The following is a 27,911-nucleotide window of genomic DNA, read 5'->3' on the forward strand; positions in this document are numbered from 1 at the left end:
AGAATTCTGAATCAAAACGGTTACCACAGCATTTTGCAGCACCATGCAATACCTTCTGGTCTGCATCTAGTAGGTTAGGTGTTCATCCTAAAGCAAGACAATGACCCAAAACAGGCTATGTCAGAGCTACACTAAAAGAAAATAACAAGAAGGTACACTTCAAAACATGAATGGAACCTACAATTACAAAACATTTGTGAGAACTTCTGCAACAGTATTGGGAAGATCTTTCGGACCATTATTTGATTTCCTTATAGTAAGAATGCCACGTGTGTGTTTGGCTGTTATATCAGCAAAATGTGGCTACTTTGATGATTCAAAAATATGAATAAAATTTTGTACACTTAATGATTCATTAACGTATTTTTGTATTTGCCATTAAGTATTTGTTCTATGCCATGATTTCATGAAACATTAAGACATTAAACTGCATGCATTTCCATAAAAATGGAAAAAACTTGACAGGTAGTGAATACAAATGAACTTAAACTGCTGTCAACATCTGATAAAATACATGAAAGTAGCTGCTTATACATTTAAGAATTTCACCTTGCCTAATAGCACAAAACATACTTCACATTCTTTAGCACAGTTAACATGAAACACACCTTTTAATAGATTATTATCCATCTGCTTTTCTTTTTGGTGATGTGTTTAAATTAGAGAACCCTGGAACTGAGATGGTACAGAATGGTTCAAATGAACATGTATTTAAATGACAAAAAAAGTTCACAAAAAAAAATAGTTAATAAGATGGACACACATCTTTCTATTTTAAAGTATGTTTTTTATTATTTTTCATTTTTCATGAAGTGTACAATTTACAATTTAAAAATTTGCTTACTCAATATTCGCTGTTACGATTTGACACATTATAAGAAATTAAGACAACTCTTGATCAGCATATTTATTATTGTGTAATTTATAAAATACATTAACATAAGTTTTTCAAATTACTAACCAATTAATCAGCTCAAATTTCCTGCACTTCCTTTATGCTCTTCCTGCGTGTTTACTGCAGAACACCATTAGCACTCCTTTTTATGTACCTCAGCTACTGAGTATCCCTTAATGAGGTATAAGAAGTTTTTGAGAGAAAAGATATTGGCAGGTGATAAATCATTTCCGGTTATATGGAATTAGTATAAGGGAATACATTACAATTTACTGGTGTCTATTCTTAAAAAGGAGTGTCTAGCAAGAAATAGAGCATTAAATGGCCAGTCCATCTCCCTTCTCCTCCAGGGACACAGAGGAAAACAAAGCACAACTACTTAAGCTACTGGTTAAGGACAAATGCTTTCAAAGTAAAAATCAATACTAAATTACATTCAAGCAGTTCTAGTCTTTTTGAACCTTTCTGTTAAGATGTAGTTAACATTCCAGCAATCCAGTTAATGAAGAATTTTAAATTCCAATACAATTTAATGTTCCACTTTGAACTGACCTACCAAACTAAAAACTGAATTGGCAATAATATTAACAATCAACATAAAATAAATAAGTACTATACAACAAACAAAAAAGCTATGATTTCTCTCATTTTTAATCAGCTGTTACACATTCACCCTTTACAAGAAAAAAGTAGTAATCACTCAGGAAGCCTTAAGAGTTCATTGGTTAACACTTGGATAGAAGCTGCGCAGTACGCTTACTTGGCAGATACAAAAAGGCTTTTGATTATTTTAAGTAATAACATATATCAAATTTAAATGAGTACAAAAGTTTAAGGAGGAAAGCCATGTGAGGCACAGATATACATTATTGTAGGTGTCACTATTTAAATTTCACTGAAGTTCTTCAAACAAATGCAAAATGCAAAAAGTACTCTCAACATGCATGATGCTTTGGAAACTCTTGCTACATTTGTAGCAACTAACTTATATGCGGAGTATTACTTCTGTCTGTTAAGGTCCACAGTGGAGCACTGGACCAAAAACCTTTAATGTAGCTTGAATTATTGGTCATTGGCATTATAGTAGTACAAATTATTCCACAATAAAGTAAGCATAAAGGAAATGTATCAAGGAAAATAATGACTCAACTGTTTAGGTAACTCACTTCTTATTGAAATGCTCTGAGCACAGTACATATTAAAAATATAGTACAGTTACAATAAAAAAATCACATGATGTATATAGATTTTTCCCTCAAAGGTGCCTAGAAGTGATAAGTAATTTAATCAAAGCATTCACTAACAAGAGATGTTGCAAAATACCTCAAACTCAATAAATAATGTTAATCACTATAATAAAATGTAGTTTAAAATAAAATAAACTGGTATTTTAATATACAGGAAATGTAGGAAAAACATGGTTAATATTGTTTGCAGGATGGCATACATTTTGTCAGCATAACAGAAAAGACTGTCTGAATCAAACACATCATGAAGACATACCAGGATTATTTCATTTAAATGGTTTATACTTTAATATCTGAATTATCATATTTCTTCCACCATTTTAAAAGTTTAACTCAAACTGAAGTGAAAGTAGAAGGATACAGTGGAAAAATACTACTGTATATATACACACATTAAGCTTGAAACCTTATTAGAATTTACTATTTGGCAATGTTTTTCCTATGTATCATCCAAAAGATTACATATTTTAGCAAAGGCAACATTCCAAGCTTTTCCATTGCTACATTTCAAGAGAAGATGACATGTTTATTGAAATCCTTCCCTCTAAATCTCACAATGTATTTTATCTTATTCCACTTTAAACTCTCTGTAAAACTTATTATCAAGTGAAAACGATTACTTCGCAGGACACTTTCAAAAATATGGAGGCTAAACAGAAAGCTAAACAAGAGGCTAAAGAGTACAAGAGCCTAAACAAGAATTCAAGTGGCATTATTCAGTCACAATGAACATAATACATTTACCAGATTTTTAAAAAGTAGACAATAATAAAGGTTCTTTTTTGTAACTAGACAACAGAGACTGACATTATTTTATAAAACAATAGATGTTCATATTTACCATTATGTACCTTCAGGAATTGATTAAATATAAGCCCTATTATAGAAGCAGCAACATGTAGTACTTAAAACAAAATAAATATCTTTCAAACTTGAAACTGCCAACAAGTTCTGAATAGCACACACGTTTGATGTGCCTGAACAGCATATACAAGAATTTGAAAACTATAGCATGCCAGTACTGGTGATTAAGCTACAAATGTGTTTACATGTGGAGTATAAATGTTCAATTTAGCTCATTTACAATAAAACCTTGTAATATACATAAACATTACAACTGATCGGGGGTAAATGTGAAGTTTGGAATGAAATGATTGGTATCAACCTGGTGAATATTAGTTGGTGGTATTGACATATTACAGAAGCTTTTATGCATTTATTACCAAAAAGCAGGAAAGGAAGAACTTTTCCACACACACTCTGCCACAGCTCACAACGGCCTGAGGTGAAGTGGGAAGGCAAATTTGTGTTAATGGGATGCATTAGGATCAAATGTATGACTTTTTCTTTAATCCCCCATCACACTTTGTGATCGTTACAGCAATTTTCAGTTTCATTTACATAATCTTAGGGAAGCCACAATGCAATCCCATGATCTCTGATAGAGTAGTCTGACATCCCAAGCAACTCACTACAAGAAAAATCAAACTGGTTTGATTTTGCTTTAAGTCATACAGGCAAGCTCCCCTGTGTCCAAAAGCTGACAAGCAGTGAGTACTCAGCTATATGTACAAAGCAGAGGCAAGTAAAAGAGAAAAATGGGTGTTTTGGACCACAAGCACAAGACAGACTTGTCTGTCTGATGACTCAGGTTTGCCTCACTGTTCAATAATGACACTGAAACAGTTCTACTGTATAAAAGGTGTTCAAGGATATAGTAATGTTCACAAACAAAATGTACCTAAAATTAAAGGGATAAATAATGTTATGTGCTGACTGCATGTCATTAGATTTATTATGAATGTCACATAAAGTACATCTGTAACACGTTGCATTTTTATTTCTGTAGTTTTTAAGAACATTTACAATTAGGCTAATGTTTTATGTTTCAATACCTTTTTGTAAAGATAATTTTAAAAATCCCTTTACAAAGTTGTAATATTCCACTCTACTTTCAGGACAAACAATACAATAAAAGGCATTATTGTGTGCATTAATGTGACCCATTAATCAGCTGTGAAATGCAAAGCATTTGAACTTCTAGAATCTCATGGTTAACAAAGTTGACAAACTTACAATACGGAAATAAGAGATAATAGTAAGGAAGATCTACAGTAAGCCTAATAAAAAGAACACTATCTGTACTGTAGTCTGAATAAGGAAGTAAATCACATTCATTCCACTAGACTTAACTCCAAGGCTACTGGAGTAATTCCCACCTACAACTCATGCAAACAGCTTTTAGTTTCAACTGTAAAAAAATAAATAAATAAAATCAGTAAACACTTACAGCACATTTAAAATTTCTGTGTTAACTTGGACAAAGGCATCAGCCATATGTAAAATTACTGTATACAAAAAGAAAGCAGATCAATGAAGCCACAAAATGAGTAGAAGAATAAATTGCTTAGCTGAAGAAGCTGGAGCAGATTTCCCATTTAAAGGATAGGCTATAACTAAACCTGGAGGAGTGGAAGGGTAGTGTTTCTCAATGTGAAAAGACACCTGAAAAACTGTTATTGACACCAGTACTTTAAGTGCTATACTGATCTTAAAGGTGCAAGGAAACTGGGGCCCAAAAAGGAGGATCTCTAGATTGGTACTTCAGTACCCAAAAGGGGCACAATTGGCCCAGGTGGAAATATCAGGACGTGATCAGGGAGCATACTTTGAATGGGCAGAAAAAGAAACAGAAAAAGAAAAAATGTTCATGATGTGGTACTTAAGAGGCAGGCAAGAGGATAATCCCCCTACCAGACAGACAGAGACCCGAGGGCCAGTACAGTGCCATATTAATTGTTCTTCATTTTCATTTGTCTTAAATCGGCTCTTTTTCACTCTCCTGGGTGTGGGAGAAATGTCACAAAAATTTTCTACATTTACAACAAAGCTGAACCTGAATATTGGATTCATGCTCAGATCAACACCATCCAACCTCTGCTGCTTAGGGACAAGCTGACAGAGATGGAAGTAGATTCATACCTAGTGGCATGGATCGTGGACTATCTTACAAACAGATGTGCGTCTCGGGAACTGCAGGTCTGATATTGTGGTCAGCAACACAGAAGCACCGCAGGGGACTGTACTTTCTCTGATCCTGTTCAGCCTATATACATCGGACTTCCAATACAACTCGGAGTCCTGCCACGTGCAAAAGTTCGCTGATGACACTGCTATCGTGGGCTGCATCAGGAGTGGGCAGGAGGAGAAGTATAGGGACCTCATCAAGGACTTTGTTAAATGGTGTGACTCAAACCACCTACACCTGAACACCAGCAAAACCAAGGAGCAGGTGGTGGATTTTAGGAGGCCCAGGCCCCTCCTGGACCCCGTGATCATCAGAGATGATTGTGTGCAGAAGGTGCACACCTATAAATACCTGGGAGTGCAGCTGGATGATAAATTGGACTGGACTGCCAAAACTGATTCTCTGTGCAAGAGAGGACAGAGTCGGCTATACTTCCTTAGAAGACTGGCGTCCTTCAACATCTGCAATAAGATGCTGCAGATGTTCTATCAGATGGTTGTGGCGAGCGCCCTCTTCTACGCAGTGGTGTGCTGGGGAGGCAGCATTAAGGAGGACGCCTCACGCCTGGACAAACTGGTGAGGAAAGCAGGCTCTATTGTAGGCATGGAGCTGGACAGTTTGACATCTGTGGCAGAGCGACGGGCGCTCAGCAGGCTCCTATCAATTATGGAGAATCCACTGCATCCACTAAACAGTGTCATCTCCAGACAGAGGAGCAGCTTCAGCAACAGACTGCTGTCACTGTCCTGCTCCACTGACAGACTGAGGAGATTGTTCCTCCCCCAAACTATGCGACTCTTCAATTCCACCCGGGGGGGTAAACATTAACATTATTCAAAGTTATTGTCTATTTTTACCTGCATTTTTATTACTCTTTAATTTAATATTGTTTTTTGTATCAGTATGCTGCTGCTGGAGTATGTGAATTTCCCCTTGGGATTAATAAAGTATCTATCTATCTGTCTACCTATCTATCATAGGCTGTTCTTTACTCTCTCTGGATGAACTGCACAGCTCTCGCTGCCTCAGGAAAGCAGAAAACATCTCAAAAGACTCCTCACACACCGCTCATGATATGTTCCAACTGTTGCCATCGGGCAGAAGATATAGGAGCATCAAAACAAAGACTAAGAGACTGAATAACAGTTTCTACCCTGTTGCTATTAGGGCACTGAATTCCACCTAATCACCTCCAATGCAGCAGTGCAATAGATTACATCTTGTGCAATAGTGTTCATGTGCAATTAAGGTCTTATGTTGAATGTTTGTGTTCTACCTCATTTCTTCTTATCCTTTCCTATCCTTTTGTAATTATATTTATTTATATTTTGACACCACAGGGACTGCACCCAATTTCTTTATATTTGTTACAATGACAATAAAGATATTCTGATTCTGATAGAAACCTTTAAAAAAATCTAAGAATTAGTAAACTGTACAGCACACTATACAATGATTGGTAAAACATGACCCTTTTAAAAGGCAGAATAAACTAGAAAATGCAGAATATAACTAGCTTGCATTACTAGTCATTTAAAGGAAGACAATTCTGATGAAATGAAGTGTTTTAATATAGAATTTTTAGCTAAATTAAAACTATCTAATGTGCATATGAAAACTACCTTGAACTAAATTGATAATTCTTACCTTCAAAATTTAAGTTCATTTAAAACAAAAAAAATGGTGAATTAAGCTAAACCTGAAATAAGAATTATTTGAATTTTAAAATTTAATTAAGATAAACATGTTTGCACACTATATATACATAATGCCCCCACTTTTTCTCAGTTCAAGTTCTTTTGCAATTATTTATTTTGTTAAGCTCCAACTTTCTTTTGTATTTTTTTTTTTTTTTTTTTGAGCAATAGGTCTTTACCTGGAACTTTTGTGAGCTATTTCACACAGTCATATTTAAGATTGAATACTTTTTCATATATATGTAAACCAAGGAAAATAAAATTCTATCTTTTTAAGCACAAAAACATTTCCATGTTAGATATGTCACAAACAAACAAATGCCTATTCTGTGGGTTCATGAGTTTGCTTACCAGGATCATTATGTGAATGTGGAACAACAAAGACTTGCAATGGCTCATTATCCCACTCATGTTCATCATATGAAATATCAAAGCCTTGTTTCCACACTCCCCCATCAGGATTGTCAAAGGGTAGTAGACTATAGACATCCAGCATCTGAAAGAATAAAAAAGACAAAACTAAAATGTACAGTTGGAAACACCTGAATCAGAATTTCAATCAATAAACCTTACATATCACTAGAACTATGTCACCAGCTGATAAAGATAAAGAAATTAATAATTAAACAATAGAATACTAAAAGGCTAGCTCTTATAATTGAAACATTATTGGCAATTATTTAATTTTTGTTAGCTGTGATCTACTACTGTTATGTACCACTGTTAGTCAAGTATAGTCCATAATATGTTTACTCACAACCCAGCATTTAGTCTGGAATTTAGGTAGGATCCATGGCCCAAGTACTTTCTATCACTAAAGGTTTTTTATTTTATTTACCTAAGACCTTTGTGTTCCAAAAAAAATGTAGGTAGATTTTTTTGCTGAAAATTGGAATGCACTGAAAACAAAGCATGTGTGCAAAGATTTTCATTTTTAGTTAATGTTGATTCTTTTACCCAGTACTATATAAAGATAAAAGCAAGACTTTACCATCTGGTGAACACTTTCCATCAGGTTGCTACATTTCAAATGGAAAAATGTCTTTACAAGTGTTGTGAGACAGTTATTAGAAAACTGATTTAGCAGAAAGGCTATTCACTGGAATATGCTCTTATTCAAATTAATCTTGAAACCTGATGAATTTTTACGGATTCCTGTAAACATATTTTGTACATATGCAAGTGAGGTGTAAGGGTTATCCCTCACCATTACGTCACCAAAGTAAAGAAAAATGTTTTGCTCTTGTCCTAACCTGTCAATTCTCCGAATCTCTGGTTGTTTATCTAATAGATAGACAGCGCTTTATTTGTCCCCAGGGTGAAATCTGGCTTTTTATAGAAGCTCAATAAATAAAAACATTTTAAATTATATGACAAACAACAACCCCCCATCTCAAATTCACACCAGAATGACTAAAAGAAAGAAATCTAAAAAGAAAAAAAATGACTAGCTAAAGATAAAAAGAGCACTCACAGTCACAGTGAGTCATTATACAGGCGTAATGCCTCCACTAAAAAGGAGCCCCAGTAGTGTTTTTTTGACATGATTCTGCTGAATAATTCATACTTAATGTAACTACAACAGAATTACAATACAAATACAATAAAATTACTGTTATTATAGCACAATACAATTTACATTGATTTTGCCTGAAGTTTATTATTTTTCCATCAGGGACAGATATTTTCATTAGTTTTGTTAACTAAATTTTTACCATCATGTTTCATAGCTGGTATGAGGTTCTCCTCCAGAAATATTGTCTTCAGTTTGTACCAAATAGGTCTACTGTTACTGTAGCCAAACAATGGCAAAAGCTTTTGCCTGGCACATCCTGCATGCAGGTCAAATTTGTGCAATCTCCTTCTGATTCTTTGATACCAGGTTTCACCTGAAAATCTCACAATTAAATTTTGGGGTTCTTGGAGACTTATTTAAGCATCAAATGGTCAATACTTATGCCAAATTTGCTGGGCTGGCCCATCCTGAAAACAATTAGCATTTGAACAATTAACATTTGAAATCTACACACTATGTAGATTTTCGTTACAATGGAATCTTTGATTTCAAACAATTTGATGATTGTTTTAAATGCCTGGCCAGATTCATAGGCATCCACAACACTGAAAGCTCTTTTGATTAAGGCATGATGACACCACTCACATCAACAGGAAACAGAACACCAGACCCCAAATATCTGCAGATTAAATACAACAGGTTTCATCTGCATACTCCCTATGGAAGCTCTAATCAATATCTCCTAATCAGGAATACCTGAGTCTACTTTTATAGATATGAAGTGGTGATAAATGTAGGGGTGTACTAACTTTTTCCAAGTGACAAATCTGTATTTCTATTATTTAGATTATCAAATTTTTCACTTGTTCATGTATATCACCTTTATCTGTAGGCACTGTTTCCATGAAGATAAAATATTCACCTTTTCATATATGTTGATTTCTATAGGGTGTACTCTATATGACATCTTAAAAACCACATAAAGGCTGTTTTACAAGAATTTGAAAATAATTATAATCTTCAATTTATAAGTTTGATTTTTTTTCACAAAAGTAGGCTTAAGGTTGGGAAAACTGTAAAACAGAAGAAGGGGAGCATTTGGAATATTAAAAATATAAAGCAACAGTAGTGTGAGACACTGAAAAAACTCATTACAAACTTCAAAAGACTTTGTTGGACAGTTATCTTATCCAGAGATCTTGACAATACATTGTTCTTTTCTCTCTTGCTAAATTAACCCTAGCCTGAATGAATCTATTAATTTTTTACATACAAAATTTCTCATTTAAATATTTACCAATGTTGTTTCTTGTCCTAGAGTGTGTATATAAACATAGGAAACTTCAGTTTCTGTATTACATCTTGCCTGAAGAAGGGGCCTGAGTTGCCTCGAAAGCTTGCATATTGTAATCTTTCTAGTTAGCCAATAAAAGGTGTCATTTTGCTTGGCTTTTCTCTACTTGAACATTAAATATTACTCCCCAGCAAGTGCAACTGATTAGCTGATTTCTCCTCCATAAACTAATGCAAATATCAGTCTCACAGCTGCAAATGTCACAAAACTGGCAAAGTAACTTTCTTACAAACCATTTTTAAAAAATATGCTGTTACAAAAGCAGCTTTAAAGAGTTTGCACAGATGAAAATATCCTGCATAATGATTTTATTCACTAATTCATTTTTGAATTTTTACTTTTAGCACTGATTTTAAGTGTTTATTTTTTCTAAAATGTTACCAATCACAAGATATCAGTAAATAAATTTAGCATGTTCACCAAAAAAAAAAAAAAAAAAAAAAAAATCAGGTAGTGCATGATGATATTCTCTATAAACCCTAGGGTGAAATCTTCCTAAGCCAATAAAATCCCCCCAATTTGTTGTTAAATTGAAGGAAAGTGTCCCCCAAAAGACCATGTGGATGCTAAAAGGCTCTTGCTTGTGTTTTAGCTAGCCATCAAATCAATGCTACCACTTAAGTAATCTGTATATTTATCTCCGCAAAGTAGTAGCCATACAATTAAGGACAATGGCTGTAAGGAAATAAAATGTGTACTTTTTCCATTTTTGAAAGTTTATCATGGTTCCTAAAAGGAAATCCTCAGCTAGTGTTGGACAGTAGACTGCAAGCAACTGGTTCATTTGGTGCTCAAACTTGCCTTGTTCACACAGTGAACTGTGAAATATTAGGCCACGTAGCTACATACAGTACATTAGCTTAAACAGCTTGTTAGGTATGATCTCTCTGGTTATCTGCATAATACTCGTTTAATCTATCCTTATTTTTATCGGAAGTGTGAGAATGAAAAAATATTTAAACTGATTGTTTCACCTTATCAACAGTCTTTATAAGAATACATTGGTGAATTTAAAAACTTATTTTGGCAGAGAGCGAGAATCCATCTGATCAGTCCACTCCATTATACTCAGCACCAGGACAGTGTGTCTATAATAGTTAAAGCAGTGACGGACATACAGTATATTGTGGCAACAACTGCATATAATTCTACATATAATGGTTTTGCCTTAACATTTTATGGGTTTCCCTCTCTTTACTAAATATAAGCTGTGTTCCAACAATACTTTCTGCTAATGAGTGACAGGCAATGGTGCTTCCAATGTTAGCCATGTGTAATCAGACATGTTGGACAAAAACAAATGTTAATAGCAATTCCTTAATAATGCACCAAAAACATAAGGGATGTCAACTACAACATACAGAAAAAATATGGGCACAACTCTGCTAAACTCAGACACTTAGCTGGCTAATTTTCTGATGTAGGAGACTACTTGAGGAACTCCCTATTCATAAACAAAGGGAAATACAAATAACCCAAATAAGCACTAGCGACTTCAGGTGGAAATAATTTGACCTGCAAGATGCCCTTTTAACTCACCAGTGTAACTTGTGAAGAAGCCTAATGGTGGACTACTTGAATTTTTACAGCAAAGCAACCCACCTGGCTGCAGCAGTACCTGATATGGTGACATTCACCGACTAGATCGGGGTGGGCAATGTCAGTCTTGGAGAGCCGCAGTGGCTGCAGGTTTTTGTTCCAACCCAGTTTCTTAATGAGAAATCAATTATTGTTGATGAACAAGCACTTACTGCTCAAGTGACATTTTGATGTTTCATTTTAGTGGTCTCGCTTGTTAAAGTTCCCCACCCTTAATTGCTTATTTCAATCTTAAACAGCTGCATTCGATGTTTTAATGGCTCCTTATTAGCAATAAGATGTAAATGACAAAGCAGCCAACAGTTCTCCATTCTTTTTTTCCCATTTACATCTGTCTGTGTTCATCATGCACTGTTTGATTTAATAAAACACTTAAAAGAAAAATGTGACAGACTGAAAATTATCCATTTTAGGCTTCAAATAGTTTAGATGATTTCCTTGGAAAGGAAAAAATCTATGATATAAGAACCTTAGGTCTGAGATTGGCAAAAATTGGTTTATAATTAAGCGATTGGGTTGGAATGAAAACCTGTAGCCAGTGTGGCTCTCCAGGACTGACATTGCCCACCCCTGGACTAGATTATAGAGTGTGCAAGAAAACAGTAGAAATAGATTTAATTAAAGCATTTTATCCCTTTCAATATCAATATCTTACAATTTATGACCCAGTTTGCTTTTGTGTGGAAAGCCCAACAGTGAACCAACAAGCTACTAGGGCCACTGTACAGTGCACAGATGTATTTGAAATTCAGAAAGACATTAACATCTGCCATGATTTTTGTGTAACAGAGGCTCTGAATTTTATACCCTTTTTTGGCAAAACTAATTTTTGACAAGCAAGTAAATTAAAATTTTTGTTACTTTTTATTTGCCATAAGTAACATATACCAAGAAAACAGATAATAAGATAAACTGGTGCCATTCTCACCTGTATGCCAGATGCATCTAAGTTTTTTTTTTCTTTAATTGAATGGAAAAAAGGTTAAGAGATTTTAGTTCTTCCCATCCCATTGTCATGATTTCCCAAAGGAAAGGAGAATATAGGTATAGCGCAACATTCAGATGCATTCAGCAACTCCATTAACTGATAGAAAAGCTACAACATTTCACATTTTCAGTCATTCCTTCCAAGACTCAGGTGTCACATTTTTAGTTAAAAAATATTTTTGTAACAGTGAGTTATATTTTAAAATAACAGCTATAACAGAATGCAGTGATATGCGTTAGTAGACTACATTCAAAACATGCTTTTTAACAGTACTTTATAAATGTCATCTAGTTAAAAAATATAGAGTTACAGAAAGAACACCTGAAAAATCTCTTGAGAGAGCTGCGGGGTAATATGTCTGCTTATTATATACAGTCTCATTGCAGTCTGTCAAAATAAAAAGTAGTTTAAGTAGTACTGGCACACATCTGATTTTGTGTCACTTTTTAAAGCTTTATATAAAATGTTAAACAAATCCCACAAGGAATTCTCTTTCTTCTTCTCTGTTCATCATTATAAAAGGTGTCAAATATAAACAGAGACAGAGATCAGACTGTTCATTTAACTATAGTGTGGATATGTAGCTCTCAGTTCAAGGGGTACAGTTTGAACTTCGAAAGATGTTAAGGCAGGATGTTAAAAGCAAAGTGTGATTATTTCATGAAATTCCATCACATTGCTTTCCGTCACGTTCATGGCTACAGTTACTCTAGCAGTATTTTTTACTTAAACATGTTATCATGAACACATCATTTAACATTTTGTATTTTTACCTTGCTATTATAAAAGTGGGCAGCTCGGTGGAGCAGTGGCAGCATTGCTGACTTGCAGTAAGGAAACAAGGGTTTGCATCCAGGGTCTCCCAGTGTCTGTATGGGTTTCCTACCACTGTCCAAAGACACTTAAATTGGCCCTAGTGTGTGTTTGGTATATGGGTGTGTGTGCCCTGCGATGAACTGGCCAGGGTTTGTTCCTGCTTTGTGCCCTATGCCAACTAGTCTGGATGAAACAGGTTAGAAAATGACATTATATAAAAGAGAGTAAATGCATATAGTACAATAAAAGGTGTTATCATCAAATGAGTCAGATGACAACATCAGAAGTCCACAGATTCATTTCCTCTGCATCTTGCACAGTATACATGATTTTACAAAATATAATCATTTCTTTTTAAAATGTGTGAAAAGCTGGCAAAAAGGAGAAGCATGAAGCATGAAAGAAATAAAAATCTGTTGATACTGTGTTTGCTCCATCTAGCATATTATAGCAAATATCAGCAAAACCAACAAAACTTCAGTCAAGACATATAAGATTAGCCACAAGGCAGCCAGTCTAAATTATTTTATTTGAAGACAAAAGCTAGGAGCAAAACTACCAGAATAAACCCCAAGAAAAAAGCAAATTCTAATTATTAGTATCATTATGTTTTATTGGATTCCTACACTTTCAACACTGTTCACGTATTTTGGTCTCTGTTAAATTATAAGTAAAGGCTCTTCGGAGGAAAGCATTGAAATCTATTTTTTCAGTATTAAAACAAATGTTGCGGCAGAATCAATTACATCATTCTGACTATTCTAAAGTGCAGAGATGAAAGATACCACTGAGAACAAGAGACTAGATAGATAGATAGATAGATAGATAGATAGATAGATAGATAGATAGATAGATAGATAGATAGATAGATAGATAGATAGATAGATAGATAGATAGATAGATAGATAGATAGATAGATAGATAGATAGATAGATAGATAGATAGATAGATAGATAGATAAAGAAGCTGGACCAAAATAGTTGCAAACGAGGTGCCTTTCAATAAAGACATCAACAGTCATTCTTCTACAGAAGTCTATGTTAGAGTTATAATATATCATCTAAAGAGGCAAATAAAAAAATGTTCATTTAAAATTACCATTACAATATGAAAAGGTTTACATGTTACAATGGTGCATAATTCTAATGGATTTAAGGCCTTCTGTATTAGCATTATAGCAAGCCAAAAGGCAGTTTTCTCTTTTCCATGATATCTCAGCAAGCTGTTTGTTTCAGGGTAGTATCTGATTTGTGATTAATTCTTTAATCTTATCGTCCTGATGCACACAGCCACATCTTATGAATTTCACTGGAAAAAATACACTTGGAAAATTTCAATGTAATATACAATCACCTTATACAACAATTCAGTCATTTCAGAAGATTAAAGCAGTCTTGAATTTGTACAACATAAGCACACCTAAGAAACTGGGTCAAGGCGAAGTAATTCTCAGAGCTGCTATATTTAAATCACATGCAGCCTTAAACTGAAGCAAAGTAGTATGAATATTACCACAGATTTCAATAATGTATATTAAGAACTCGGGCCATAATTTCTGTAAAACCTCCTTGACACGTCAGCATTTAAAATCTCATTATACTCCAGCTCCTGAAACTAAGCACATAATCGAATGTGATTCATGCTGACAGTTTTTGTTTTGACAATAAAACTTTATGATAATTTGCTTGATGTAGGCTGAAGTTACATGAAGAGATCCATTCCAGTAACTGTAATAAAGAAAGCTTAAGGTTATAAGATTACAAATGAAACCAGCATGCTGAAATTAAAAGATGGTTGTAACTTAATATTTCAGGTTTATAAACCCACTTTTTGGTCACTTTGTCAGAATTCTACATTAAGCTTTTTCTAAGGTGCTCAAGTAAATATAACTCAAAAGATATCAGAGCACATCTTAAAAGGTACTTGTGATTTATCCAGGATGTATCCAGCCATGTCTTTAACACTAGAATTACCAGAGCCTACGAAAATACTCATAGATGCAGCCCACCTTAAATCCCATCGCACCTCTCCATCAGCGTCTTTTGTCCTGTAAATGTGCCAATAAAGACAAGCAGCCTGCTATTCCACCCACCTAACCACTCCCCCTCCCCCCCAACAGCTGCAGAACGTGCACAAAGTTCTCTCAGCTCATGCCTTGATTATCTGGGAGTGAAGTGCTGGAGTTTTAGAGTGGAAATAATAGATCGTTATTTGGAACAAATGCATTTCATGTGTTCCATTTCTACAATAATCTGTGTGAACACATTGTTTAAACAGAAACGTTTTTCATATTTTAGTAGTAAATGACAAAATGTTGGCATAAACTATATAATGTGTGAAGCCTGAAGTCCAAAGATCAAATAAACACTTTCACAAAAGTTTCAAGGGTAAGACAACATCTTCCGTGGCGTAGCAGTAAGATCTGCTGACCTGTAATCAAGAGTTCCCAGTTCGATCCCAACTGACTCCTATATTTGCCATTTTCAGTAGTGAGCTGCTCTTACTGTTAATATTGTACAGTACACACATACATTTGGTTTGCATCTGTAACAGACGGTGTACATTTATAGCACTTGTAAAAGTTACCTTTTTTTTTTCCCCACTTTTATTCTCTCAGTCACGATCACGATACATACTACCGCCCCCCAGGGATCTGACGCTGTTAGTTTTTATTTAAAACTGGGAATAACTGTAGATGTGAGTGGCGTTTTGAGGCAATGGAACTGGACATTCTCTGATCTGGATGGATAAAAGCTGACACACAAATGCTGGTGAATCTGCCTTCTTTGTATCTCACCGTCACTTGATTTTTTTAATTCAGTTTTATTGAGTGTTCCTGCTCACGCTGAATTAGTATGCACCTTATGGTCTATGAAAAACAGACATAGGTATATATGATATTTGGAATTATTCATTATTCATGGCACAGATGCAATATTATTCATATTATTCATATTCATTCGCATATCATCTTGCGGTTGTAATCAGTGACCGAGTGGTTTTTTTTTTTCCCCGATCTTGCCAGTCTCCATGTTGATGAATGGTGCTGTTTCTTTTGTACTCCAGGACATGCAGAGGAAAGAATAGTAGGCCTACAGAAAGGTCAGTTCAGCGCTATATGCAATCATCAAAAACAGATGTTAAGAGTTCACACACACACGCAAGGACCGTCCTTTCTACATTTACGGCATGTGTACCTGTTGCAATACGCAAGTATTTAATAATATTTTAACCAAAAATGCATGGGTTTTTCCTGTTGTGAGCATATCATTGTATGATATGAATTATGTGACATGAATAACATGAGAATTTTTTCATGGAGATTTTTTTTATTGTTTATTATGATCTATGGTCAGTGTTCACAAATGCCCATTCTGTCATAAAGTTTGCTGTCTCCTTTGTCCATTCTCCATGTAAATATCAGATAAACAAATAAACCCAAACTGTTTTGATTTACATCTGTATTTAAGTGAGAACTCACAAAAACGAATACAAACCATATCCTCCTCACCTTGGGGGGAAAAAGTACCAGAAATATGTGGTAAAATGATTGTTTTTAGATAACCTTTTGTTGTTACAAGCATTTATCAGAAACAAAGAAGGCAAGTTTTCGAAACTCAAACAGGATGTAATCCGTAAGTTTTTATGCTTTCACTTTCCACTGGAGCCTTGTGACCCATAGGGTTCTTTGTAAAATACCAGGAGTAGCTATGCAAGTTTTAAAATGAATCCAGATAACTTTAGAAAATCAATTCATGTGGCAAATGAATATATACTGTGTTTGTGAAAAAAATAACTTATACTGAACTTATCATTTAGCCCATTATACAAATATACGTGAGTAATGTCAGACATTTTGGCAAGTCATGAATAAATTACAGAATGCTCAATGAAACACATGGGGAAATTCTGTTGAGAATGGTTGGGAGTATTAAAAGAGAAAGGATAATACTGTGTCAAGTATAAGTGTTTAATAATTAAAATTAAAAATTATCATTTGTTATGCTCTCCAAACTCTGTATTAAAGAATTAATAAAAACACATTTTTAGAACTTGATATCTCAGACATCTTTTAACAAAACATAGTTTTTTATATGTTTTGTATCATTTAGCTGATCCACTACTGTTTAGAATATTATTTTAACAGAATTATGGCATCTGTGGAAAAATCCCACTAATTCCGCAAACAATAGTATCTGACAAAGATACCAATAACAGTGTGTTCATAAATAATTGACCCATTAGTGTCTTGCAGACAAAATCTGTTGCGTGCAATTTACAGTAAGCCATCCAGTATCAAAATATGCTGTTTTATACAATGTGTAATACCTTTGAGGGAGTTCAGGAAATATTACAGTCATATGCTTTTGAAATGTCACTCTCCACGTATCAGTGCAGCTTTAAGACATTTATTTGACAGACAGCCTGAACAAATGACACAAACAAGTGCACTTTCACCCCTAATGTCTTTCGAAAAATCCATAGTTATATTACTCCTTGTAATATCTAGTCAATTTTGTTTTTTCTACATTTGCATTGCTCTGCTGGGTCACCTGCTGTTTTTTTGCATTTTTGTTATCTGAATTGTAAATGAGAGCCAAGTAGGATTTCTAATTAAAAAGTGATTCATTCTTTATCTATCTGTTGTTTTTACTTCTTGCTACAGGCAGGCCTACATCAATTGATCAAATTGCATACACTATAAATTGGAAACTGAAGTCTGTTTAGAGTAGCATTAACAAACTAATACCAACACAATCTAAACTAAAACTGAATATTTTCTCAGACAATGAAATTTCAAATAGATTTGCATATTTCAAGATGGAATTATTTTGGTTATTTTAAATTATGTTCTCAAAAGAAATTTTACATTAAACAGACTTTGCCTCAATAGACAAAAGTCTTAGTGACCATGAGTTTTACAATAATGTTAAGTCAAGCACAGACCACCACCCAAACAATTACTGAAGTAGGTTTTTTTTTTTTTTTTTTTTATACTTTCACTTTGGTGATCCAATCTTGGCAAGGCTTACATCAGTGAGATTTGGTGTACCTCTTTCTCTGTGCTTACAATGCTTCTGCAATCTTACTAACATGTTTCCCCTGTATCATGTTTATTGTCATAATTGTAAATAAACCATGGGAGTACACCTTGAAGGAGTTTTCAAATGTCCACCAAATTTATTAGGTGATTAAATACTAAGCATAATATTTGAAGAGATGGTTAGGTTGTCACTTTGTTCTAAGTTGTTGTTCTCCTAGACATTTCAACAACTGTGACAACATCAAGCCACTCAGCTTGTCCATCCTATTTACCTAAAATGACACCTATGCAAGATTTGAAGGTATTATGGTCGTACTTTCCAACACAATTTTTGGTAAATTATTCCAAGTATCCATTGTTCTTTGCATAAAGAAAACCTAACATTTTTGAGAAATCTGAACTTCTGTTTCCAATCGTGTCCACCATCCATTCTGAATGCTGTGTTTTATTAACAACTGGGACTCACTATAACAATTTATTTCATATCTTTAAACACTTCAAGTACATTATATTATTATATGGATTTTTCTTATACCGCAACACTGGTTTAAATTGCCTAAACAACGTTTGGAACGTGGCGCAACGGGAAACTGTTTAAGGGGGACCTTTTTCACTGCTACACCGCTAAACACATGCAATGGAATACATACATTAGTGGAGGTGTTGCGCAGGGGCTCTTTTTCACAGCTACACCGCTAAACATGCATACAACGGAGTACATGCAGTAGTGGAGGTATTGCACGGTGAAAACGGACAGAGAACATTCCGAAACTGAAGCTGTAGCAGACAATAAAGTTGAACATGATGACACAGAAGAACTTTTGCTGGAAAAAGGAGTCACGTCTATTTTCTGGAGATACTTTGGATTTAAAAGGTCGGATGTGGACCATTATGTTCAAATGTGTGAATACTGTTTCTATACTACTGGATAATCCTGCAAGCCAAGTTATACTTGTTTTATTTTTTTCAATACTGTGTAATGTACCTGGGTACTGTGTAATAGTGTGACAACATGTTGACTTTATTCTCGACACTTATGAGGAGAATAGAGTCGACATTTCTACTTTATTCTCGCCGTTTGTCGAGATTAAAGTCGACATTTTGACTTTATTCTCGTAATTTGTTATTAAAGTAGAACATCGTAAACTAAACTTCATCTTAAAATGATTTTTAATTTATCAGATTTTCTCAAACACCGTCATAAGTTATGTAGCACATTAAATGCTTTGTGTTGTGTTCCCGGAGCCATGTTAATCGCTACGTGTTTCTTAAACTGACTTCCTCTTGCACTAAGAGGAGGTGCAGACAGCACACAGAATACATTAATTTCATGATATTCCTGCTCCCTGCACATTTAGAATGCTAAGATAAATACTTGATATAATTTTCATGATGAAATGCATTAAAGCATGTTTTAGTCATGTGGGGGCACAGTGGCGTGGAGGATGCACTGCTGCCTCGCAGCAAGGTGGTCCCAGGTGTTCCCTGCTTTGAATTTGCATGTTTTTCTGGTGGGTTTACTCGGCATGCTTCAGTTTCCTTTTAAAGTCATGTAGGATGGCGGGTTTTGTTATGCTATATTAACCCTGCTAGTGTATGTATTGTTCGTATTCACCCTGTGATGTGCTGGCGCCACGTTCAGGATTTCCTCCTGCCTTGCACACAATGCTTGCTGGGATGGGCACAACCCTGAATGGATGGCATAATTAAACATGTATAACGAAGATTTTTTTTTTTTAAAGTTCTGAATACTCCGTGGTCTAAGTTTATAACTAGTTTTAAATTTCACAAGGACGTTTATCGTGTGGCAATTAGTAATATGGAGAAAGAAAAAGGAAGGATAGGACCTGGGGGTTTGGTACATCAGAAAGAGACAGCATGCATGCAATAAAGAAAGCCCGCTCAGAAGAACATTCATTGTATTCTGTGTTTGTGTCTTCGACCACCAGATCACGAACCCAACATTTTCACAATATTTAAGTTAAACCTGTGCAATACTTATTCATATATCCAGGTTTTTGGAGCCTCGTCACACCTGCCACAAAGTTCTCTACACTGAACGTACACTAGGGGACCTCTTACTGCGAGGGAGCAGCACTACCGCCACACTACCGTGCATGTTTAATACCTGCTTTAATGCATTTCATCATGAAAAATTATCTTAGCATTCTACATTTTCAGAGAGCAGGAATATCAATCATGAAGTGAATGTATTCTGTACACCGATCATTGCCTCTTCGTGCAAGAGGAAGTCAGTTTAAGAAAAGCGTAGCGATTAATAACTGGGTCAGGTAACACTTAAAGCATTTAATGTGCTACATAACCTATGACGGGGTTTGAGAAAATCTAGTGAATTAAACATTGATTTTAGGATGAAGTTTAGTTTACGACTTTCTACTTTAATGACAAAATAAACTATGAGAACAAAGTGGAAATGTCGACTTTAATCTCGACATATAGTTTTTTTTTTCCTTCACTGTGCTGTATTTTGTTTTCCTTCAAAGTGGCCCTAATACGCTTCCGTAAGGCTATACCACAAATAGCATTATAAATGCAAGTTACAGTTTTATTATTTATGTACAGTATATAGCTTAACTTGAAGCAAGGTCCATATTAATGCAGTTTGCCTTAATGATGGTTCAGTTGGTAAAGATGTCATCACCAAATTGCACTTGTTTTATTTTAATTTGGTGAATACTGTGTAATGCACCAGGGCTTGAAGTCTTGGAAGTAATAGTATTATTACTGGAAGTTGCACTATTATTTATTTTATTGTTATTATTTATTAGTTTAAATATTATGCAGTTTAATGATGGTAAAGTTGTTTAAAAAGTCACTTTAACATGTCAGTGGACAGAGATTGCAAAACATTAACAAAGTGTAGTTGGTTTACAAAAAATATTTACTATTTATTTCTTTTCTAAGACATGTTCAGTGCAATACAACTTTTGACAAACATCTCTGGATATTTTACTAAGTCTAAATGCCTCTTTGGATGGTTGAAAATATGCTGTCAAAATTTTAGTTTAAGTTGTTTGCAAACATTGTTCAATAAAAAGGCTCTATATTTTGACTGCATCTGTCATGCAATGTGATTCCTTCTCTTCATTACTGCCACCCCCTTGAAAACTATCACTTTATGGGGCCATGCAAACCTGTATTAATACTTGTGTGCACATTAAAATGTTTTTTTGTACAATATACAATTCTCATGACAGTGGAATAGGTTATTCTTAGCCAGTAATTGTAGTGGAAAATGTGGTTAACATCCACTCATGCATGGGAAAAAAAATACCGTCCAATACTGTGAAACCGGGATAATTTTGAAAAACACTGCGATATAGAATTTTGGTCATACCGCCCAGCACAAGTTAACATACTTCTCAGTCTCTTCTGGAGTTTCTCTGGCACTGCTAAGTCTTTAAATAACTGATGGAGGAATGGTTCACGAATAAATACTTCACAATGTTTTTTTCTGAATGTGGAGAACAGCACTGTTTCAACAGATTTCCGACTATGAAAGATGGTGGATTATTCACATGCATTAGGGTGATATATCATCCCAAGTTGTCACAGGGAAGCTTAAACAGAATATCTCCACTATATAACATATATGCCAGCTAATACATGAAGAAACACACATTTACAGATGCCAGATGGGACCATTGAGAAGATCCTGTCCAAATGAATACATTTTTTAACATTAATATGTCACAAGACAGATCATTATATACTATAGCACAGTGTCATCAAAATGTATTCAATGGTAAATCTAATTTTTGTTTGGTGATGAGTGATGGCTAAAATCAGGTTAGCAGAGGAGCAGCAGAAAGTGTCTTCCAAAGACCACTGCTGAAAGGTATATATGTCACACGCCTTTGGCATTTTGAAGCTTGTGGCAGGTGGCAGGGTGTGGTCATCAACCACCTGCCTATATAAGAAGCCGCCTCCCTTCATTAAGGACTGGAGTTGGGTGAGGAGAAGGACGAGGTCTTGGAGGAGGCAAGGAGAGGCCTGAAGAGAGAGAGAGAAGGCTGTGAGAGAAGCCTGGACTTTGGGGGAGTCTTGGGTTTGTTTGTGTGGCACGGAACTTTGTATATAGTGTAAATAAACGTGTGGTGGTGCAACGTACCATGTCTCCCTGTCTGTGTCCAGGGCCCGTTTACAAGCTACAGTATATGACAGTAGTTGCCCGCTAGATATTGTTGACACCTCAAAAGAATATTCAGAGGATGATCAACCTTTTTGCTATAACCTTCAAGGGTACCATGAAAAAAATGATTTCCTGCACAATAATGTGAGTCACATGCTGCTTTCACAACTAAGGGAAGTTAATGAAAAGAAACATGCTGTATTTCCACCCATCTGTGCATCAGATTTCCTGAACCAACTTAATCCAATTCAGAGTTATGGGAAATCTGAGAACAGAAATGAGTCTTAAAGCACAGCACATACTAGCAGAGCACATAACTTCAAAAAGAGAAGATATAAAGCCACCCCCAAAAAATAATCACCACACATCACTTTATCAGTTACAATAAGGTGAGGTGAACCCCATGAGGCAATTGCAGATGCCAAGTGTATGCTACTTTCAGCACCCAAAATCTGTCATTTACCTTTAAGAAACATTAGGTTTTATAAGTTCATGATAACAAAGGTATGCTAGAGTGGCTTAAATGGTTGGTTTTTGTTCACTTTAACTTTTTAAATTTAAGCTTAGGGTCATGATTTACTTCCACAAAAATTCACTGGGAAAGAGCTGGGGTCAACAAAATTGTCATACAAAGATCTGGACTATAAACAAAGGTTAAGACAGTGACAAAACTGAGGCTAAGGATCTGGTCTGGTATCCCAAAGGTTGCCAGTTCGAATCCCCGTCACTGCCAAAATAGATCCTACTCTGCTGGGCCCTTGGGCAAGGCCCTTAACCTTTAATTGCTCCAGAGGCGCTGTACAATGGCTGACCCTGCGCTCTGACCCCAAGAGGTATGCGAAAACTAACAAATTCCTAATACAGTAGTACCTTGAGATACAAGTTTAATTTGTTCCGTGACCGAGCTCGTAAGTCAAACTGCTCGTATCTCAAATCAATTTTCCCCATTGAAATTAATTGAAATGAGATTAATTCGTGCCAGCCCCCAAAAAAACACCCCAATTTTTTGTTGAATGTTTTCAACATAAGAAAAATGTATTTATAATGAACAAATATTGTATACAAACAAAATAAAACCTAATACATAAAAGAGAATCTCAAGAAATAAACAGATGTTGGCAAAGCCGATTAGCGTATTGTAATGTTTTTTTCTTTCACTTTTGCTTAACTTAATTTTCTTCTTCACTAGTTTTTTTCTTTTTTTCCATGCTTTCCTCACTTTTATTCCCAAGGCGTTTCAATAGAAACCTATCCAATGAGCTTTGTTTAGTCCTCCCCTTTAGAATGTTTCTGAAATGAGTTAGGCAAGTGTCATTAAATAGTGCCACTGCATGATCAGTTGCAACTATTTCAGGGTGTTTCTTTTCTTTAAAGTTCGAAACTTTTTCCCACATTGCAAACACTTCCTTTACCTCCGCCTCTGCCTCCTCCGCGATACCGATCTCCTGCAGAACCTCTGTATGTTGCTGCATCTGTACTTCCGTCAACTCCTCCATCGTCAGTTCCTCAGAATGTGCGGCGACAAGCTCTTTGATGGCTCGTATTTCGAATTTTGGCTCATAACTCAAGGCAAAAAATCAACCTAGTGATGGCTCGTATCTCAAAAAACTCGTATGTTGGGGCACTCGTATCTCAAGGTACCACTGTACAAGAAATTGTATAAGGCAAAATAAAGAACCAAAAAAAAAAAAAAGAAAAAAAAAGAAAATGAGTTATTGCAAGTGCATAAAACCAAATTGCACATTCAAAAACACATGTGCTTTGTACATATGAACAATATACTACAATATAATATGCATGTTAATTTCTAAGACAAGCTCAGGGAATCTTCATTTTCTATCATCAAAGTGTGGCATGAGCTATCCTTTCATTAAATGTTGCACCTAATGGCATGCATGATGTATTCTCCACTCTTGGAAATGCTACTTGGAAGGCCTGTCCTTACCCTTACTTCTTTAAAAACATTTAAACGAGTAATATAATGTTCATGAAAAAGCAATGTGTTTCAATAACAATGGCCATCCATTATAAATACAATATAATTCAACTTCATTAGCTAATTACACAACTATATCTCAAAAGTTGCAATCCAAAACCCTGCCACCGCAAGAACTACATTTTCACAGATGCCACAAGATAAGCGATGAGTTAGAAAGACAAAGTTATAGTAATACCATAATTTCTCTAAGGTGTTACCGTAGAGACACTGACAGAAAAAAGAATAAAAATAAATAAATTTAAAAAAAACACTGGAATATCATTACAGTAATCCCTCCTCCATCGCGGGGGTTGCGTTCCAGAGCCACCCGCGAAATAAGAAAATCCGCGAAGCAGAAACCATATGTTTATATGGTTATTTTTATATTGTCATGCTTGGGTCACAGATTTCTTCCTCTTCAAAGGAGTGCGCATCAGGAGCACAGACTGTCAGAAACAGAGAGGAAAGCAAACAAATCAATAGGGCTGTTTGGCTTTTAAGTATGCGAAGCACTGCCGGTACAAAGCTGTTGAAGGCGGCAGCTCACACCCCTTCCGTCAGGAGCAGGGAGAGAGAGAGAGAGAGAGAGAGAGAGAGAGAGAGAGAGAGAGACAGAGAAAAACAAACAGTCAAAAATCAATACGTGCCCTTTGAGCTTTTAAGTATGCGAAGCACCGTGCAGCATGTCGCTTCACGAAGCAGCTGCACACAGAAGGTAGCAACGTGAAGATAATCTTTCAGCATTTTTAGACGAGCGTCCGTATCATCTAGGTGTGCGAACAGCCCCCCTGCTCACACCCCCTACGTCAGGATCAGAGAAAGTCAGCGCAAGAGAGAGAGAGAAAAGTAAGTTGGGTAGCTTCTCAGCCATCTGCCAATAGCGTCCCTTGTATGAAATCAACTGGGCAAACCAACTGAAGAAGCATGTACCAGAAATTAAAAGACCCATTGTCCTCAGAAATCCGCGAACCAGCAAAAAATCTGCGATATATATTTAAATATGCTTACATATAAAATCCGCGATAAAGTGAAGCCGCGAAAGGCGAAGCGCGATATAGCGAGGGATCACTGTACATTGTGTGGCGAGTGGCTGGGGGTGGTACCCAGCAGGGATGCCCAGGAGGACCAGAGGAGGGCTTAAGCCTCCTCCAGACCACGAGGGGGCGACCACCCTGGTGGCTTTGGGGACCACAGGAACAGAGCTTAGGAGCTCAACCGTATAGGGGCCCGTGGTCACCGCCAGGGAGCGCCCCAATGCCTGAGGAGACCTGGCCCTCAGCACTTCCACCACACCTGGAAGTGCTGGGGGGAAGACAACCAGGGACACCCGGAGTGCTTCCGCCACACTGGGGAGTGCCAGAAGAAGCTAATCGGGAGGCACCTGGAGCACGTCCGGGTGTGTATACAAGGGGCTGCCTCTCTCCATTCGATAGCTGGAATCTGGAGGACGAGAGACTAAGTCTTGGAGGAAAGGAGTGGAGGCAGACCTGAAGAGGCAAAGGCATTGTGAGGCCTGGACTTCAGGGGAGTTTTGGGGTTGTGTGTGCACTTTATTATTGTAAATATGTATAATAAATGTGTGTTGGGTGAACCATCGGTGTCCACCTGTCTGTGTCCAGGCCAGCTGCCACAATTGTCATTCACATGCACATCACCATAGTTCATAATAAATAGGAAAGATAAAAGTGAATGAATTTCACAGAGCAACATTATTTTTTGAACATTAATTGAAAATATGTTTCAGGAATAAAGAAAACAACAGGCAACCTGATAAAAATGTGTAGGAAATCAAAACAAAACAAATCCTGGTTTGCCAAAACAGAGTCTGGGATTAATAATTTGCTGAAAGAGATGGCTGTCCAGCATTGTTCAACTGTCACCCCTTCAGTTTCTTGATCTCACACAATAACACTTGTCCGATTCCCAAATTCAAATGTGAAGATGACTTGTCAAAGACATTTAAACACTACTGCCGAATTTCTATGTTTAGAACTTTTACCTACAGTATAACAGCATATAAATTAAAAAATCTACTGGTATCGCATATCCCAGTTAATCTACTTAACTGCATGCACTCAATACTGTGTTTTTGCTGTGTTAGGGATATATACACACTGGACTTGAGTATGTAATCTCTTTTTGCCCTTTAGAAATGTAAATCTAATAACCAGGAAATAACAAAATGAACTGTAATAGCCTTCTCATTATTTAGTCAGTGTAAACATCCTTTATGTTATGCTTTCCATTAAGCAGAAATAAACAATTTAGATGATGCCTGATCATTACAGAATTACTCAGTTCACCACGTCAACTTAGTGTATCTGGAGATCGGTGGAAACACTAATATAATGAGAATGCAATGCTTTTGTTTTGTGAATTGAAGATTAAATACTAAGGGCCTTCATAGTGTTAGAATGATAAGCATGTGCAACAAGGTCATTAATCATATCTGTAGGCAACAGGCTTCAGTGAAGTAGAAAAATGGACACAATACTGTACAGGGGATTATAAATGTTATTTTAAAGCACAAATGGAGTAGAATAAAAAGTAGACTTCACCATGGAAATGTGTAACCCTGTTTCAGCTAAACTATTTGTAACCTGACTTCCAAGCCATACTTATGCTCACCTGTAGCTCCATTACAACGTGTAACACTTGATAAGACACAACTGCTTAAAGTGGCATCTTCACTTTAAGACTAACACCCATCATTCTATCCATCCAACATTTTCCTTATTTTTATTACATTATCAAAACCTAAAAGAATAATTCACAATTCAAATCGACTGATGTTCCACTAAAGTGTGGAACCCAAATGACGGAGGCAAAAACATAAACTGAAATTTTAAAAGATTATTATACAATTTAGTTGCATTTATTTCCATATAAAGGATTCTGCTTACAATGACAGAATGACTTCCAATTCAAATAACTTTAAGGCTCACATCCATGATCATTCATGCCATCCTATTTGATATGGTAATGTTGCAAGAATAGGGAGAGTGACATGAGGTACCCCTTGATGATATGAATGTCCACCCTTACAAAAAAGGGAAAAGGTTTAGCAGATTGAAAAGCATTTGAAAACAACAGGTTTCCATCTGTAGGATATATTCAATTTCTGTGTAATACTCTATTTTACAGGTATGCAATAATAATTAAAAATGAACAGACCTGCATGAAAGAAAAATTATATTTAAAGCGTAAAGTCCCTTGCTCCAAAGAAGAAAGTTAATCATTAAAACACTACTGTGGGGTAGTTATTGTATAAACACACTACCCCTACATACTGTAAATATTTAATAAATCTACATAATGTCTACAGTATGTCATTTAAAACTCATTACTATTTTCATGGTATTGAAAAAGTGAAATGCATTTCTCTTTTTTTTGCCATTCCATTATGACAAATGACAGCCATCTTTCACTATATATCTGAGGTCAAGTAAGGGTATGCAAATATATCAATATAAATGTTTAGGCGAGATGTAGTGAATCACAAATTCATCATTTTTATGAAAGAATTCAGTACTATGTCATCTTTCCATCTAATGGGTCTAGAGTTAGGCACACAGAGCCACTGGCTAACTGATCTT

General features: G+C 35.7%; 1 protein-coding gene across 1 annotated transcript in view; it reads right to left on the reverse strand.

Moving 5' to 3' along the window:
• man2a1 (mannosidase, alpha, class 2A, member 1) overlaps nucleotides 1-27,911 on the reverse strand; it is a 516,515-nt gene that overhangs the window by 388,991 nt on the left and 99,613 nt on the right. The window contains exon 3 of the mRNA XM_028804824.2: nucleotides 7,219-7,363. Coding sequence (XP_028660657.1) covers nucleotides 7,219-7,363 — 145 coding nt within the window. The remainder of the gene's footprint in view (nucleotides 1-7,218; nucleotides 7,364-27,911) is intronic.

Source organism: Erpetoichthys calabaricus, chromosome 7 (genome assembly GCF_900747795.2).
Source record: "Erpetoichthys calabaricus chromosome 7, fErpCal1.3, whole genome shotgun sequence".
NCBI classification, from domain to species: domain Eukaryota; kingdom Metazoa; phylum Chordata; class Cladistia; order Polypteriformes; family Polypteridae; genus Erpetoichthys; species Erpetoichthys calabaricus.